This window comes from Calonectris borealis, chromosome 12 (assembly GCF_964195595.1).
Source record: "Calonectris borealis chromosome 12, bCalBor7.hap1.2, whole genome shotgun sequence".
Classification (NCBI taxonomy): domain Eukaryota; kingdom Metazoa; phylum Chordata; class Aves; order Procellariiformes; family Procellariidae; genus Calonectris; species Calonectris borealis.
Window position 1 is genome coordinate 5,538,844 of NC_134323.1, and position 18,150 is coordinate 5,556,993.

The window sequence follows — 18,150 nt, forward strand, 5'->3', positions numbered from 1 at the left end:
TGGCCATGGCCAAGACCCATGAAATTCTAAATCCATGTTGAAACAATTACGTAAGTGTCGTAATTTTTAAGATTTCACTAGAAACTGTCCCTTCTAGGCCCACTGGCTGAGAACTTTTGGAAATTTAAGTAATCCCTCCTCAGTTCTACTACATTTGAATGATGTTGGGAGAACAGTACGCTTCTGTGAGTTATTCCATAAGAATTTGGACCTAAAGCACGAGCTTTGATGCTTAACTTTCAGTATTCACGCTCCTTACTCTCTGGTCTTGCATAACACTGCAAACTGGGATGCAGTTTTTTGTAGTAATTTGTCCGATACAGGTGGTGATAGCACCAGTTTTGTAAGTAGTGCAGTGTCTAAGAAAGTTAGGGTTTCTTTAACTTCAGTAACTATGTAAAATTCTTGCTTATACCAAACTTGAAATTCTTATAGGTCAATCCCAGAGATATGGAAAATTTTCCTCGTTTTGTATAGGAAGTTCTTTTTTCTTATTTTTTAGGAACAAGAAGTGCTGAAGTGACTGTAACGTAACCTTTCTTGGAAATAAAAACTGTTTTAAGTTGTTGAGGTTCAGCATGGCATGTGGGTCTGTCCAGATGCAAATACAAATTTATATCTCTTTTGCTTTATTATGCGTTATTTTAGGAAATGCTGGACTCTTAAGTACAATCACTTTTGTAGCAATGTTGCTGTACAATTTTGTCAGTTTGAATCACTTTGGAAATGCTTTCCAAAGAAGTAATATGGAACGTTGTGGAGGAATTTCATATGCTTTTAGAAATAGTGCTCTAACTGTTGACTGCAAGGAAAGTAATTTTAAGTGTTTGTGATCAACACTGAGATAATATTCAAAAAGTAACTGTAACATATGTAACACATGATTTGCTGTTTGAAGTGTCCTCTCTCAGAGAAGAAGCATAAATGATGGATGTTAGTGATTATTAAAGACATAGGTGGTACTTATGTTACTAATGAGGCAATTAGATTGCCAGGCCAAATTCTAAATCTGTAATTATGTTTTGCCTCCCTAAAACCAGGAGGCACGTTTGTACTATTTCTAATCTAAAAACATTCTTTTTCATAAAACCAGTTAATTTGTTTTTTTCTTTTCCTGTGGCCCAGGACAAAAGAAAGCTGAATACTTAATTTCATCACTTTGTAATGAAAATGAAACAACTAATTCTTCCTTTTACTTCTGAAAATTTCACCATTCTAAGTTTTCGGGACTTTAGGTTTATAGGAGCTTTATTTTGTCACTTGCCTTCAAGTCATGTCATGTTGCCAGTAAAAACTGGCTTTCATGTACAGCCCTGCTATGTTTGTTTGCTTACAACTTAAATATTTCTGTTGGTTTGCTGTTTTTACTACTGACAAGGGGGCTTTTGTTTGTTTATTCGAGGGACAAGCATGTGTTGTTTTGTCTTTGTGTTTTAAATTAATGGATTTCTTTCACACTGAAAATAACAGGTAGATATCCATAGCAAAGTTTCTTTAGCAAGTGGCAAATAGTGAAAAACAGTAACGTTTGCCTATGCCTATTGTGCTAGAGTTTTTGAAGCTTGATTTTGATAGATCACAAACATTGCAGAGTCGTGCTGATAAAATATCTGTTTAGCTCTTGACCTCTCTGAAATTTGCCAAAAAAACTGTCATTTTTGATTTGTGAAGACTAAGACAACCACGTTCTAGAAAGACATATAATGGTAGCATCTTCTCCTTGCTACCATCATGAACCAAATTTGGATTGATCATCTAGAGGTAAGGGTTTGTGTTTCACTTTAATCGCAGTTGCTGTAGTGATATTGATACAGTGACATACAATAATGTCTGAAATAATGAACGTAGACCTGAGTGAAGTCAATGACTGCAGATAGCGCTAATTTAACAAATTACAAAAAAGTTTTGAGGGATTTGTGTGAATAACACAAAAAAACCTGAGAACACTGAGGAGCTGGATTCCAGTTGATATGTATCTGTCATTAGAATTGTGCCGTTGGTTACAATGACTGCATGCCATGGACCTCAACATCACAAAGTATTATTCTCTGTGACTGACAGCATTGAAACGGCAACCTTATTGCTAATCTACAAGTGTAGATCAGTTCAGGTGTTTCAACAGTCATGACAAGGAAACATTTGTTCCACACGAAAGAAAAACGTGCTCAGGTTGTTATAAACAGTGAAAGCTGGAAATAATATTTTATCCTAAATTTTAATGATGAAAAACCGAAAGATTGAAAGCAAGATTGACTTGTTGGAAACTAAACTTCCATTAATCTTTTTCATTCCTTTTGGACAAAGCCATAAGGAGACTTGTTTATGATAGAAGACTTTACTGGTAGAAGATAGGCATATTTTTAGCAGCAGTTTTGGTTATGAGAGAATTAACAGATACTTAATGGAATGTCTGTGGGTTTTATTGTGTCACTTCTGTCCTCTGATGCAGGTCTTTAGTAACATCACTCCTAATTTCCCAATGCTTTCCTAGATGTTTTTGGATTCACTAAGGATTTATATCACCTGAAGAGTGTAACAATAGGGGAAAAAAAGACTGTCCAAAGGACTTCATGTCCCTCTTTTCAAGCTATTTCAGCCTTATTTGACTCTATGGCCACCCTCTAATTTTCTGCACTGGAAGAGAAGAAAGAAACAGTAGTTGTTAAGAAGTATCTTCATATATTGCACTGAAACAAATGTACTACTTTCTCACATTAATACTCTCCTAATCTCACTTTGTTATGTAGCTAAGCTTTCTGTTGCCTCAAGAAAGAAATGTGTTCGGATTTATGAGAATCATTCATAGGAGAGTCTCTATCTTAGAAAGTAATTTCTCTTATGACAATGATTGAAAGAACACTAAGAGAATGGCAGGCAACACTGAAATGACTTCATAACCCCAAGCAGCTCTGTTTCAAAGAGTCCCATTCAAAATTTGTAAGATGGCATTACTCATCTACCAGTTCATGCCTTAAGCTTTGACCTGTCTTAAAATGAACAAACAAAAAATTAAAAAAACCCAAACAAACAAAAAACCCCCTCACAAGTCCTCCTCCCACATGCAATTAGAAATATGGCCTTAGCCGAAAGATCGCTGAAGACAACAGAACTAGAACTTAAAAAAGCTAATTCTACATTAAATAGAATTGGAGCTATTGCATAAGAAAGAAGCCATATTTTTTGCACAGATTAAAACTGGCATAACATTAGACTTGAAAGTTTATATTGTCCTCTGAGCGATACAATTGAGATGGGAGCATTTACAGTAATGTATGAGTGTCATTTCAGTGAATCTGTCATTACTCTTTCTTTCATTTTATATGATGTATTGTAGTTCATTCTAGTCTCGCAGTTTAAGTTACAGATGGAGAAGAATTTCATTTGAATTTTGTTATCCATAGATAAGCCATGTCTGTTCCAGCTGATGAAACTGTGGGGGACCTGCCTGTGAGAGACGTAGGTCTAACTCTAGCTGGAATTGGAGGATTACAAGGTTTGTACCAGCTGCTATTTATTACAGTTACAGACTTTGATCACTGGCTTCTTTAGTTTCTTTCTAAAAATGTTTCTGACATTCCCACTCACAAAATTAAGTTCAAATACCATTCAAAATCTGGGTTAAATTCTGAAAGATACTATGACCCATTCTGTGTTCATGTTGCTTGTTATAAGAGAGGAGTTGCTGTGAGATGAAATCTCATTGAGTTCTAACGTTCATCCTTCCAGAAGAAAAGAGGACTTTTTTGCTGAATGGAGGACAAGGCCAGGCCCATTTAACAAAATGGGAACCAAAAGTACTATGCAATTCTGATGTTACTCAGCTGCTATTAGAACGGAACTGCTGGGCTTAGTCTCGTATCTGAGTGAATTTACAGAATTATGAGTTAATCTTTTCAAGCTTCAGCAGAGTATGTTAACTTCGAACAGTTTAGAAAGCATCTCTATGGTAATGCTCATCATATTTAAGTAGAGTGTTTGACAGTACCTTGTTACTTGCTAAACCATTTCCTTTGTGTTCTCTAGTAGGTGTATCATTTGTAGTAGGCGTGTCTAGTTTAGTGTATCATTTGAATTACTTCTTTTATCTGTAAGAGGGAGGAAAAAGGAAGTGATTAATATGCCAATAAATCTGAAAAAATTAATCAACAGACTCATACAAGTGTAAAATATCAAATTACTTGAAAACTTTCATTATTTTTTTTTCAGTATTTCAAAATGAGTTAGACTTTGGATTGCATGTTGTTGGATGTATTGAAGGTAATTTAAAGTTGTCTTGGTTTGGGTAGAATCATCAACTACACAGAATGTAAAAGCTCGACAAGCTGTATCACGAATCAGTCGAGAGGAACTGGAAGACAGATTTCTTCGTTTACGTGATGAGAACATCTTACTCAAACAGCATGCAAATAAGCAAGAGGAGAAAATTAAAAGGTATGTTTTTATTTTTAGCTCATAGTAATGTTTTTGGCCTCTAAAGCATTATCAACAAATTAAAAATCATGCTGATTTCTCTCAGAGCACTTTTTAAAGCAGTAGCGAAAACCACTCACTGAAATTCATTTTTGTATTGATTTCTGGTTGTCTCTGTGGTATGTGGGATATTTCTTTTGGCGGATAGTATTAGATCTCCATGTAAAGAGGTACCCGCTATCTGTGGCTTCGGAGTTGTTACCTTGGGTTCATAGCTATGCTGTCTGAGTACAAATATAACAGATATCCTGGGAACCGAAAAAGAGGCTATAGAAGCCTAATTATTCATCAGAAATTTCTCCTAGAATCAAAATGGCCTATACAGAGAGATTCTTCCCCTTTTTTTGTCCTTCTCTGTCCTCCGAGAATTTAATTAGCATCTAGCCTTTTATCGTCTAGTTAACCCTAAAATACCTTTATAATTATGATCAGGTCTCCTTTAATCAGGGTAATAGATAACTTCATTGAAGAAGTCCCAAGTAGCATGGGGAGCACAGTATACCCAGTGTACCCAAACATACGCAAGCGACTTTAGGTTTATTATTAAACTTAGCGCTGTGCTGGCAAACCAGTCTGGACTTGGCAGAAGTGTTCATGGTATTACTATATTCCAGGAGGGCTAATTAATCCAAAAGCACTGTGACTCTGTGTTCACTTTGTGCTGTTCTTAAGTTAATAAAATCTTGCTGCATCTAAGCTAGCTTCTGGTCAGCAGCTAACCAATTCATGAAAGGACATCTAAAGATACTGCCTCTGTAGATGGGACTATTTCATACTTTTCTAAAGTCCAAAACATTCTTTCCTTTTGACTCAGTATTCAGTGAGTCAGGATCAAATTGATCAGCATGACATAACTTCAATTTTTTCTGTCAGGCAACTGTCAAATACAAGATGATGGTACAGATGAATTTTTTGCTTCTTCCACATGGCATTTCCTGTGTTTCTGTTAGATGACTTATCAAATGCACTCATTATCCACTTTGGTAAAATCACACAGGATGTCCAAATTGGAATACCTAAATTAATATTTTAAGGCACAGAAAATATAAAATACAGTGTTTGTCTCGATTGACAGAGAAAAAACTTAACTCCTCAAGCTAAATTTCTCTCCCAGCATCCCTCATGCCAAAACCCTTGTAACTAAAAGTTTGGAATGAATTTGCAGTAGAAGTACATTGAAAAAAAACAAATAAACAAAAAACCTGCTTACAGGCAAGTAACATTCTGTGACATCCTAAAGTTATTAGAGATTTTTTTTGTTTCACTTTTGTTCTTTTAAGTAGAAGCTTCTGTCCACAAGTATACAAAAATAAAACAAGCCCCTTTAAACAAATGAAGTGTGTCCTTATTTTCAGCTTTCTTTCTGGGCCTGCAAAAATAGATTCCCTGTAAACTAGATACAGGTCTTGAAGATGTGCGACCAATTTTGTAAAGTCTTGAACTTGTCTCTCTCATCAAAACCACCTTTTCTTTCTTTATATGCCAAGTTTTTTCCATTCACTGCTGGGTATGTTTTCTGTTCCTGTATATTACATCACCTCCATGTGCCCTCTCTGCCTTTTGTTCTAGCTTACCAATGTTTATCAAAACTAAAAGAAATCAAAGGTACAACTCTTGAGATGCCAAAAGCAAAATTTGTATCCTTTTAAAGATAGATGAAAAACATACCCTCTGTATCTAATTATATTCTTCAGCTAACCGTTCCTTCTCTGAAGCATATTGGTAATATTTACCAAGTATAAAATTGAGTATGGTAATGAGAACTATTAAGTCTTTTTCCGGAGTACCTTCTTAAATATCTCTACCTATATATTTTAGCCACTTTAGAACTGAAATGTATATTTAAATCCTAAAATACTAGAAATAATATATCATTGGAATGTTGCATATTATTAGCATTCTTTCAATAGTTTAATGTTTTGTGGAACTGTAGCTTTTATAGTTTGCCCCACCACATCCCAAATCTGTAACTTTACTTAACAGCATGCAGAGGTTGCTATATAAGGTCATGCATTAAAAATTACATTTAAGCAGCATATGGAGTAAATATGTGTCCTCCCTTTACTAACCTTAAATGATAAGCCTTAGGAAACTGTTATTTGTCAGTGCTATAAAGCAGATTGCTGCATAGTGGTTTCAATTATCTTCAAAGAGTTCTTCACAGGCAGTAATAGTTATATCAAAACCTGAAATTTATTATTCAGGTTCTATGCTGAAGTCTTCACAGTGATTATGTTCCTTTCAACAGAATGCTTTTTATGCTGACTTTTCACATTCTTTTTCATCTTTTTTTATTATTTTCCCCAGAATGGCCACCAAGTTAATACGGCTTGTTAATGATAAAAAAAGGTCTGAACAGGTTGGTGGCGGCCCCAAGCGGCTGGGTCAGGCTGTGGAGCTGGAAGAAATGATTGAGCATTTGCAAGAGAGAGTTCGTGAGCTTGAGAAACAAAACGAGAGCCTCCGCAGCAAACTCATTTCAACTAAACAGCAGCTCCAGATTCAAGGCCACAGGCCTTGCCCGTACAGCTATGTTCAATCCCGTATTAACACTGGTCTCAAAAAAGTGAGTGAGGCTGCTGGCATGCCGGAGCACACAAAGAAAGGTATAATTCACCTTTATTAAAAATAGTGGCTTACATAGGTACCACTAATTATTGCTTCACTGTAGCAAGTACATACTCTTTTCTGTTCATCAGTGGACAACAGTAACTGTAGGCAGAAAGATTGTTCTTCCCCCTTTTTCTTGTATTTATTTATAGCAGTCATGATAACTTGTTTGCCTTTGAAGTCCTTATTTTGAGAATCCACAGTGGTAGGGGTGAAACAAAAGTACAGATCTGAAAATAAAGTAGTTATCAAGCAAGTTTTCTAATAGTTAAAATTATGGGACTTCTCTACATGTTAAAGGCTTATAAAAGAAGTATATGAAAAAGTTTAGCGTTATCATGTTATAACAAAGTTTTACATCTGTAGTTTGTTTGCACATGTTTTTCCTTTTTTAATTTCAAGGTTTGTTCTAGTCTCTTGATACATGTGTGCACAACACTGCAGACTTGAAAAATCTGTTACATGTGTGGACTTTCGAAAGCAAATACCACAATGCAGCCATCTTTAATGATGCTTTTTACTGTCAAGGCTTACTGCTTAAGGCAGTCTCACTCTCAGTCCTTTATTTATGGTAGCTACTTTTGGAAGTTACACTTTAAAACCTTTCTATTTTCATATGAACATTTGTAGAAGTACTTGTACTCAGTTAACTTATAGACTGCACAGATAATGTGTTTTAAAAAAAGAAGAGACAGCTATGTTGGCCCCGATTCAAAACTGAGTCAGCAGAATTGTCGTCTTAACTTCTACAAGCTATGGATCAGGCTGATGGCCAGTATATTGTGTTTTTTCTCCATCTTACCCTTCCACTGATCTTTATTTTGGTTGTGTTGATTATTCAGGTATACGAAAACAGAAACAATTCTCATGTTTTTAGACAGGCAATAAAAAGGAATTGGCTCTACCACTTTCCTTCTTTAATTTGAATGTAGTGCAAGTTTTGACATTTTAAATACACCTACATTTTCACACTTTATGTCATGAATTAGGCAGTTTTATTCCCAAAATAAATTTTTTCCTTGTTTGTTTTAACAATGCAAAAATAGGCTAGAAATATAATGAATTTATTCAGGCCCAGTGCTAGCAGAGAGAAAAGGGCAACTTGGTTCAAGGATTAAAGATCAAATGTTGATATGGCACACTGTGAGGACTTCTCTTGGCATAAGAGCAGATCCAGATCAAAGACGTCCTGTGCAGAACTAGAGTTGGGGCCATGTTGATTGAGGCAGTGGTTCTTAAACTGAAGAGAACATGAGGAAGAAAAAAAAAAAAAAGGAAAAGTTGTCCACAGAACATCCAGTTCAGATAATAACGTTCAGAAATTTCACAGAAGTTACAGTGTGCCAGTTCTAAGACCTTGTCCAAACTAGAAGGGATTCTGATAATTTGAGTGCTATGAATATGCAGTTTCTTGAACACACTTTTCTAAGGTGAAGACTATTATAAAAAATCTAGTAACCAGTACTCAGAACTTGGACGACAGTAGCGTTGTCTTCCAGAAGGTCAGAGAATATTTTCTATGGTATTCATTAGCATAGGATGTTTCATGTTTTTCTCCTGCATGTTTTTCTCATCCTGCCCTATTGATTAATGATGATAAACCTAGTCTGGTGTGGGATATGTACCTCCTATCTTTAAAGACTGCTGGACTCTTAGATTGCTCTTTGGAACCATGAGGCTGAGTCTCAAAACATTTTTAGTGCAGATCAGAAAATATTCAGAGCAATTCTCCAAAAATAAAAGATGTGCCTGGAAAAATTCAGGAGAGCTTAGCTGTCTCCAGGGCATGAAGAGGCAAGAAGAATCCACAAATAATAAAGACACCTTACTGTGTCTGCTTTGTGCTTGACTAATTTACAAATACCGTAGCAAGTCAATCCAAAAAATGCGGTCAGGTATGAACGTTCACTGGTTTCTCTCATTACTTTCTTTGAGTACATATCAGATATCATATGATCATACATATCATCAAGATATATCATGATTTGAACAAAACTAAATAAAAAATATATACTCTAGGCAAATATGTACACAAATGTATATAGCACAATTTACCAATACCTTAAAATAACACTTAAAAATCAAAATTCAAAATATAAATATATATAAATAAATCAAGTTAACTCAGCACAAGTGCAAAGTAGGCAAATTTTTTTCAGTCATTTTGTGAACCTGCTGGTATCGTTGTACCTTGAACCCAAATGACTCAATTTTGGGGGCTGAGGGATGGTAGCCTTAATGCTGTATTTGAAATTTATTGCATAGTTTGATCCCACCTCAAAACTTCATTAATTTCTTCTTGCTGAAGAAAGAGAAGGAGGAGAAAGATTTGGAGAAACCATTACTTTTACTCCTGAGCTAACAATTCTTCCTTAAGTATTTCACACTACTCTTCTTCACCAGGGACTTAGTATGCTTCTAAAGAACATAAGGAAATTATTAGCACTGCTGCTAAAAATGGTCCTGTAGTTGCTTGTCTAGGTAAATGAGACTCGTGATTTTGAAAAGAAAATTCTATCAGAAAAAGCGATTACAGGTCCATGTTCCTGTTTAATAATATTGATATTGTTGTTCTTTGAAGACACTATCTCTGTTCTCTGTCTTTAAAAGCAAAATCTTCAAAGAAAAACATTTCAAGACACGTTTTTAACACTTCTCTTTAACAGTGCATGCTATATTGTCTGTAGCTCAAATTTTACAGCAGCTGTGTTGTAAATACTCTGATTATCTCTTTCCGTGTGAATTTGATGTAAAAATACTTCTTACGGCATCTCTATAGGAGTTGTAAGTGTTTGTGCTGTGTAGAGACTCTTGTCTTGTTAAATGCTTTTTCATTCAGCATGACAAAAATTTATCTTTTCTTTGTTTTCAGGAATGAGATTTCAGGATTTAGAAGTGAGATCACCTAACCTTGTGCTCCCAAGATATGGACAGAGTCTGCTCGAGGATCCAAGGGCTGAAATAAGAAATTTGTATGATTTTCATATTTCTTAATTTTTGTCATTATAATTGCTAAAACTTGTGATTTTCTTGAAGGAAAAAAAATAAATTTTTCTGAAGTTTTTACTTCAGAAAATAATGTGAAGTTGTTGGATCTGATAACAGTAACACTGGTAACAATGCATAGTGTTTTATGATAAGGAAAACATAAGATCAGGAATTTAGAATGCAATATACAGGTCCATAAGAATTTGGCTGGAAGTTAAAATTGATCTTCAATGGTGAGCCTTTCTTTTTGCCAGGATGCAATGATGCCTGGCTTACTACTGGGCAAAACTGACAAAAGCAGCAAGAATCTTAGCTGCAAAATTATTACCAACGTAACTCCTAAAATGTGTAGGATAACCCGTGCAAGTGGTGACTGTATTGAATGTGTTACGCTGGTGCATTTAAGCTTCATTTCTAGAGGTGGTCGGATTTTATGGGTAAGTTTCAAAAAGTGCAGTATGGGGTAGTAATGGAAAATGATTTTGATTCACTTCTGCATTTTGAAAGTTGGTTGTAGTCCAGTTGCACATTTTAACTGAAAGTGAAGCCCAGGAAACTCTTGATAACATCCTTAGTGTAGAGACTGAATAAGAACAGAGAGGTGTTATATAGGGTGGAGAAAATGTAGTTAACATCTAATTTAAAGATATTGAGGTCTGATCAGAACATTTTTCTTCTCCAAAGTATATTGGAATCTGTTATGCCTTTTAGACATCTGGTTTTCTAAAAGCTACTTTCAGTATGTGTGTTTCTTTCCATAATGATTTACCTAAATCAGATTTACTACAATATTTGTAAATGCTAAATTTTCAATAAACGGGCAGGCTAAGTATACAAATATATGAATTATGCAATTACAATGTGCTATTATGTATTTTGTGTTGGAAGTTTTGTAAACACAAAGATTTAGTGGGATCATAGGAAATAATTTTACAGAAATAGTCTTATAAATTATTTCAATAAATAAATTTAAATTATTTAACAATGTTTAAATTGCACTCTTGCTAGCATCCTGTCTGAATTTAACCCTTGCTGAACAGTTACAAATTTTTTTAAAAAATAATTTGCATTACAATAGAATGCTGTTACTGAAAAAAAATTTTTAGTAATTTTATAGTGATGGGCCTAGAAAGGGCTACTTCTCCTATACCTATCCCTTTTGAAAATTAGGAAAATAAGAGCTATCCATTAAGACTGCCATTCACAATAGCTTTTCTCCTAAGACTGATCAAAAACATTGTCTTATAATGCAGAAAACATTCAAATAGCATTTTTTTCAGAGATTTCAGTTCTCACAAAGATGCAAAAATCACCACAGTTGCTCAGAATGGTGCACTCAGGTACAAAAGCAAACACATGGCCAGAAAACTCAACGTACTTTTAAGTCTACAAAAGGTGAACGAAGTAATGAAGAACTATAGCTTATGCATCAAAAGCTTTAGAGTGGAAAAAATTGTAGATAAATTGTTGCTTATTCTTATTAGAAAAAATGTTATTGGAAAAGATACCAGAGATTAACTTGTCAAGAGAATCAAAATCGCAAAGTTGTGGCCTACTAAAAAATATTTGGATTCTGATCTCTATAGTTTTCTGCCTTTTTTTAATTGCATTTACTGGGTAAATTCCACTGTTAAAGACATATCATCTGATTTTTTTGCATAACTCAGAATAAAAGCTTAAAAATTACTCTCACTGCTCCATCCATTGAAGATCCCGTATTCTTTTGATAGCTAGTAATGGTGTCTTCTTTTTCAGAAAACACCTGGTACTGATGGATTAGGAGGAGGGTATATTTAATATAGAGTATAAGAAACCATAAATGATGTTTTCAGCTAGGTTCTGATAAACATTTATTTTAAGAGTATTATGTTGTTTGTGTTGTGTTTGATGATGTGTTTGAATTATTTATCTATTTATTGTACTATTCACATTTTTTCATGTGGTGACCTCTAATTATTTTCATAGTAAGTTGAACTCAAACCTCTGTTGTGATGCATGTCATTAAGAAATACGAATTTTGCTGAACAGTTTTAAAATTTTTGCTCTCTTGACTATTCATTTAATTTTTTTCTTTTATTAAATACTTACCTGTTTTTGGAATGTAAGATGCTTGTACTTGCAGGGAGACTGTGATTGAGTCCCAAAGGGAACGCATTGAGGAACTAGAACACGCTAGAGAGATACTTGTGAGTCAGCTAAGAAGGAAAGAAAAGGAAATCGAAGAGTCCGTCCTACGGCTGAAAGAGCAAGAAACAACAAGCCAAAGGTATTGTGAAAAATAAAAATCTCCATGGTGGAAGCTTTAGAAGAGCTATGTCATAATGTTTATATATACCTGTGAAAATTACTTGTTCTGTTAAGAAATATGTACTTTATTAATTTTTTTTTTTCCCTTTGGTGAAAGTCATAAAATGTTTTACCAAATAGCCATGGAGCCAACTCCTTCTACGCAAGGAGTTTGTTATGATAATAGGTTATTGTGTTTTTTCACAAATAAACAAAGAGGTTCACAATTACCATTTTAGAGAATTCATATCCAGCTGATTCAGATTCAATTGAAGTTCAACTCATTAAATTTTAATCATCTATTGTTTCTTCAATATAATTCTTAGAATATTTCAGATATAGGTTTATAGTGGATAATTTAATGTTCATTAATACTCATTGATAATTTGGAGTCTACAAATAGTAGAAAAATAATAAGCCTGTAACGGTAGATTAGCAAATTTTTGAAGGGATATGGTATAGCTGTGCAGTGAAACAAAGCCAGACAAACATGCTTGCAGAATGTGTTTCACAGTAAAGCCTCTATTTGTTTAATCTCTTTTCTTTCTCTTTCTTCTTTCTTCTTTCACTTTTGCAAAAATATATGCAAAATTATATAACTTTGCATATATTTCCCCGCTTTTGACTGTTTCAATTTCAGCCTGCTACTTCTAATTGTATTAAGGATCTAATACAGCACAATCCTGCATTCCTTACTCATTTGATTTCAATGAAAGTTCTACTTGGATGAGAAATATGTGGTCAGTTCTTTAACCGCCTTTCAAGAGAGGCACCCCATTATTATGTGTGAGCATTCTTTTGTGCATCAGTGGTGCTACATAAATAATACATCATAATTGCTATTAAATTATTCACAAAGTCATAAGTCTCCCCTACTCAGAATTTCCTTTATATAGTTTAAATAGGTTAAAGAAGTTGTTATCATAAATAATTTCTCAGTCTATGCCTACAGTGAATTCAGAAAATATTTAAAAGATTTTTTTCATTATTTGAAGATAATCTGAATCAAATCTCAGAGAACTTCTGTGCTTCATTTTTCTATAGATAAACACTGTTTTTTAGGTACAGCAGACAGATACATAACTTCTAAATTCGATGTTAGCTACCATGTTTCTGTGAAATTTTTAAGGAGTTTTAAAGTAAAGATACACTTCAAATTCAGCTAAAAAATCCTTAAATAAAGTCAGACTATAAAAAGTAGTGCAGATCCTTATTTATTTACGTTTATTAAATTACTTGTATACAATCCATGATACTTGACCTAAGTTACAATCTGTGAATTCATGTTTGAAGTTCTGGAATTATTTCCTTTATAGTCTATTTCTTGTTTGAAACTGGATAAAAGATATCTTAAGTGTTTAAGAGTTACTGTGTTTGGCTGAAGATGCTGGGAAAGAAGTGGAAAAATGTCCACTAGCGCGTATCCAGAATAGTGTGAGTTCTGTAATTTTGCCACTAGAATACTTTATGGAAGGTTGTTAATTCCCATGTTTTTCAAGTTATGGTGTTTTTATGCTGAATGAACCAGAGTCAGAACTTAGAGTGATACTATTCTCTCCAGGTTTAACTGTAACCACAGGCACCTATACATCTTATCTTTAGGAGATTTTCATTAGCTTTCTTTCTTGGAAGTCTTGTAACTGCTGTCTAGAACAGTCGGTTATTTTATTACACAAATAGATTTATAGGTTCTATGTAATTCTTATTTTTAATCTTCTTTGCATCAGCAGAGAAGAAATTGTCAATACAGGAATACTGGAGGAAAAATCGGAGATTTGGGTGACTGATAAGGTCATCTTATTTCGTCTTTGTAGCTTATGTCTCTGAATTTTAGTACAACTGGCAGCTTTTTCTTGTGTTTTGTAAGAATACACTTGGCTGTCATCTAGCTACGTTACTACCCAAAGGCAGTTAATCTGTTGAAATTATTTAGGAACTGTATGGTGCCAGAGAGTCATAATAAATGTGCTTCCACCAACCTTCATGTGGTAATACCATTTGATCTCAGCTTGTTGTTAACAAAATCAGGTTACTTTCAATGTTTAGGAAAACATTCTTTATTCTGCTACATGATTAAGAAATTCTTGTGATTGAAATAACTGTAGTTTCCAAGTAGTAAAGCAGCCGCAGTTAATAATCATTGATCCATCAGCGGTAAGGGAGGGAGATAGTAGTTATCCTTAGTCCTATATCCACAAGAAATCCAGTTATATTTTAAAGCTGTCTTTGCAGCTTCACCACAGTTTCTGTATAACAACACAAGAGCTACATAACAGAGCTGAGTTCATAGGCAATGTACTCCTCGAGATGATTATTGTAACATGGCTGCAATCAATTTTTTTTTCAATATTTCGTTAGAGATTGTTCGGGGATTGTTTCAGGAATATATAATTCTGACTTAATTCTAACTTAAGGGGGAAACTTGGCCTGTGGGTTGTTAGACTAAACACATTTTCTTAAGTACAAAATTTAACTGCATTTAGCTTGACTGTTTTTAATTTAAAGATGGCCAAAACCATAATAGCCTCACGGTTTGATGTCTGTGATACACAGTGTGCAAGTTGAAACATTAAATCTAAACAATCACTTTTTGCAAGCAGCTAGCTTCAGATAACTTAATTGCTCATCATACTTTCCAAAAACATTTTTAAAGCCACCCCAAAATGCATTTGTGAAACAGGTACTTTGTTTTTGCACGTTTGCGGGGTTTTTTGTGTTTTGTTTGGTTGTTTTTTTAATGTAAAAGCTTATTTGCCAGTCAGTTTTTAATTCCTTCGGCATTTTTTGCTGCAATGTGACTTTCGAATTAGACCTCTTAAATGTGCGGATTTTTGGACAGGAGTATCATATCTGACGCACTCATGACTTCTGTGTTTGCATTATAGCATTGTAGACCTAGATTAAAATGTGGTACGTTAGTCACAATGCATTATCTAAAGGATCTAAAGAGACTACAGCATGCATACATGTCTAGTATTAAAAAAACCCTTATATTTGCATTTCTGTATCAGATTTTTCATTTTTAACCCGTTTCCCTAAAGATCATAACTTTTTTTCATTTGTAGATAGCTATTTAGCCAGGCAAACAAATACAGAATTTTATATTGGTATTTAAATAATCTTAACTTAGATGCTAGAGCTATCGATGCAATGTTAATGTTTTGCTTGTTGCAAATATACCATCAATTACAACATAAAGATGCTACTAGAAGGTAAACGTTGAGGTTTTTTTTCCCTTTATATTTGACTTCCTATAAGGAATAAGAAGTAAAGGAAAGAATATAATGTATATCAACATATGATCCTGTTAGTTCCTAAGCATTGTAAAATGAGAAGAGTACTGCACATTGATGTTCTATTCTTTACTTCTCTGCTTGGGAGTCTATGTATATATCTTGGCCGTTCATGCATTTGTGATTGAGAGCTATTAGCCTAGAAACCTTTTGTTTATTTTGCCAGACAGAGGTTAAGTGGTTCTGAGAAGTATGATGGTGATTTTTTTTACTTTCTTGTTTTTCTTGTTCTGAATGTGAATGGGGAAAGTTTGTCCAGTTGATACAATAGTCAGGACTCTCTAAGAGTAGTCTCGGTTTTGTATCCATGTCCTGCTCATATGGAAGTAAAGACAAGATGCAAGGGATGTGGTTTAATTAGACCTCAATTTTATTAGCTTAGCCATCTGGGATTTACTGGCATAAATTTGTACAGTGCAGGTCAAGATCCTTTCTTTAATCATTTCCTTCTGGTGTAGGTTGCTATCAGTCCCCCATTCCCACACAGCTGGTCCCCAGCCTGTTATTGGGACCCCATTCTATATGCTTTTAATCCAAATGATAAGAGGTCTGGAAAAGAGATTGTCTCTTTGGGGTACTTCAGACATTAACCCCAAACATAATTCTTAGTTTTTTAAAGAGTCACTTTCTCCTAACTTCATTTCCAATTTCAGACTTTTTAATCCAGCTTTAAGATGAGGTTTAGAGTGGAAGGATAGAGTTCATGTTCCTTATTTCTGCACTTGTGGCAGAAGGCGTGCTAGAGCTAAATCAGTATGGCCATTAATTCAGGTTACTGCCTCAAAAGGGATATTCGTTCCTTTTCTTTTTCTAACTTCTGCTCCAGGTCTACCTCCATGTCTTCAGGTTCTGTAGCAGAATTTTTGGTTTTTTTGGCAATAGAGAAAATATTGAATGAGCTATCTTAGTACAGCTTTATTCTTAGACATTATTTTGTTATTCTTCGAGCAAAGTATTATCTATATAAGTGAAAGGTAGCTGTTGACTTTTATATCAAATCTGTATATAACCTATTTTTAAGTTATATCAGAATACCTGGATAGATGTTCTGGGGGCAGAATACATCAACTACCTGGGAGGGAGAAAGCTCTGTAGATAATCAATTTCTATTCTATTCTACTGTTTTGTGACTTCATTTATAGAAAAATGAATCTTCCCAACAGAATCTTCCTCAATTAACTTTGTCTTGCCCACGAAATCTGAAATGATTTTGTTCTTCAGCAGCAAGCTCCTTGTCATGTACCTAGATGCATTGGACATTTCTTAGATATGTTTTATTTAAATAAATAAATAAAATACGGTAGAAGTACTGTGGAGAAATAATGTTGTTGCTCTAGCCTATAATGAGAGCTGAGATTGTGATCGATGTAATGCACTAATAAGAAATTAATGGCACATGCTTTCTGTAGCTAGAAACTTCATGAGATAAATACTCTCAAAATTGTAAGAATTGAAATGATCTCAATAAAAAGTAATTTTTCACTTCCAAATTTGAATAATTTTCTTCATAATATCAGTACCCCAAACCCGTTTAAATCAAATGCTGTTTCATTCGCTGTTGAAAAAATAGTTAATGTTGATTGTCAGGAGCCATGGGGTTTACATCTGTACATCATAAATTTCACTATCATCTGCTCCTTTTTCTACTTAAAAAGAAAAAAAGAAAAAAAAAAGTCCCTGCTTAAAAAAAAAAAAAGCCCCCTGCTTAAAAAAGAAAGGAAAAAAAAAAGAAAAAGAAAAAGCCTTTGAAGGCATCAGGGCCTTTTGTTTGATGTGTGGAACAAGATTAATAAAAACGTGCCACTACATTAGCTTTTAAATAGCTAGCATGAGACGGTGCTGCTGTCTATACTCACCACAACTTTAATTTGTGTAGATAACATGTTTTAGACACATGATAGTTTTAGCATTGTGTTAGGGCTGTTTCTTGCAGAAGATCTCAGGTTTGTGAGTGTGTTTATCTTTTGTGTAAGGACAATTAACTGGGCAATGCCAAAACACAATAGGCTTTGATATTTTACAGAATAAAAGGAAAGTATTTCACGTATTCAGCTGGTTTACAGATGTGTAAGCTTTGTAGTCCATTTTTTTGCTCCAGCATGGCATTGTGACAATTCCTCCAATATGTCTAAAACAGATAAATATTGGAAGAGAAATTACCTTTTCAAATGCTAAAGATTTATTCTGATTTTATCATATTTTATAGTAATACAAATCAGAATTGGTTTCTCTTCCCACACTTGAAGAAGCTGTGAAAATAATGGGGTTTACTTTCACTGTTTGAAGTAAGGGAAAATATCAGAAATAAATATTTATTTAAATTTTGAATTATTTTAAACATCCTTTCTATTAAACACTATGTCCTCAAATTAATCTTAGAATTGCGACAATATAGAACATCTACATGCATATTAAGTGATTTTCATGTAGTTACGACACACCTGCAGCTTGTTTGAATGCCAGCCTTAAGGTGTTATACTATAAATTGCTAAGTCACTTTTTC

The 18,150-nt window shown here is 34.2% G+C and overlaps 1 protein-coding gene across 24 annotated transcripts in view; it reads left to right on the forward strand.

Moving 5' to 3' along the window:
• RPGRIP1L (RPGRIP1 like) overlaps window positions 1–18,150 on the forward strand; it is an 80,627-nt gene that overhangs the window by 1,049 nt on the left and 61,428 nt on the right. For 12 of the 24 annotated variants that reach the window (XR_012675360.1, XR_012675361.1, XR_012675363.1 and 9 more), the window contains exons 2-6: window positions 3,402–3,493; window positions 4,287–4,431; window positions 6,778–7,076; window positions 9,953–10,052; window positions 12,191–12,334. Coding sequence is in view for 13 of the 24 variants with exons in the window: in XM_075161119.1 (XP_075017220.1) it covers window positions 3,409–3,493; window positions 4,287–4,431; window positions 6,778–7,076; window positions 9,953–10,052; window positions 12,191–12,334 (773 nt within the window). In the remaining 11 variants the exon portion in view is untranslated. Of the gene's footprint in view, window positions 1–1,618; window positions 1,762–3,401; window positions 3,494–4,206; window positions 4,432–6,777; window positions 7,077–9,952; window positions 10,053–11,348; window positions 11,464–12,174; window positions 12,335–18,150 lie in introns of those variants that run through there. The other 12 variants (XR_012675364.1, XM_075161114.1, XR_012675367.1 and 9 more) reach the window with 11 other exon arrangements.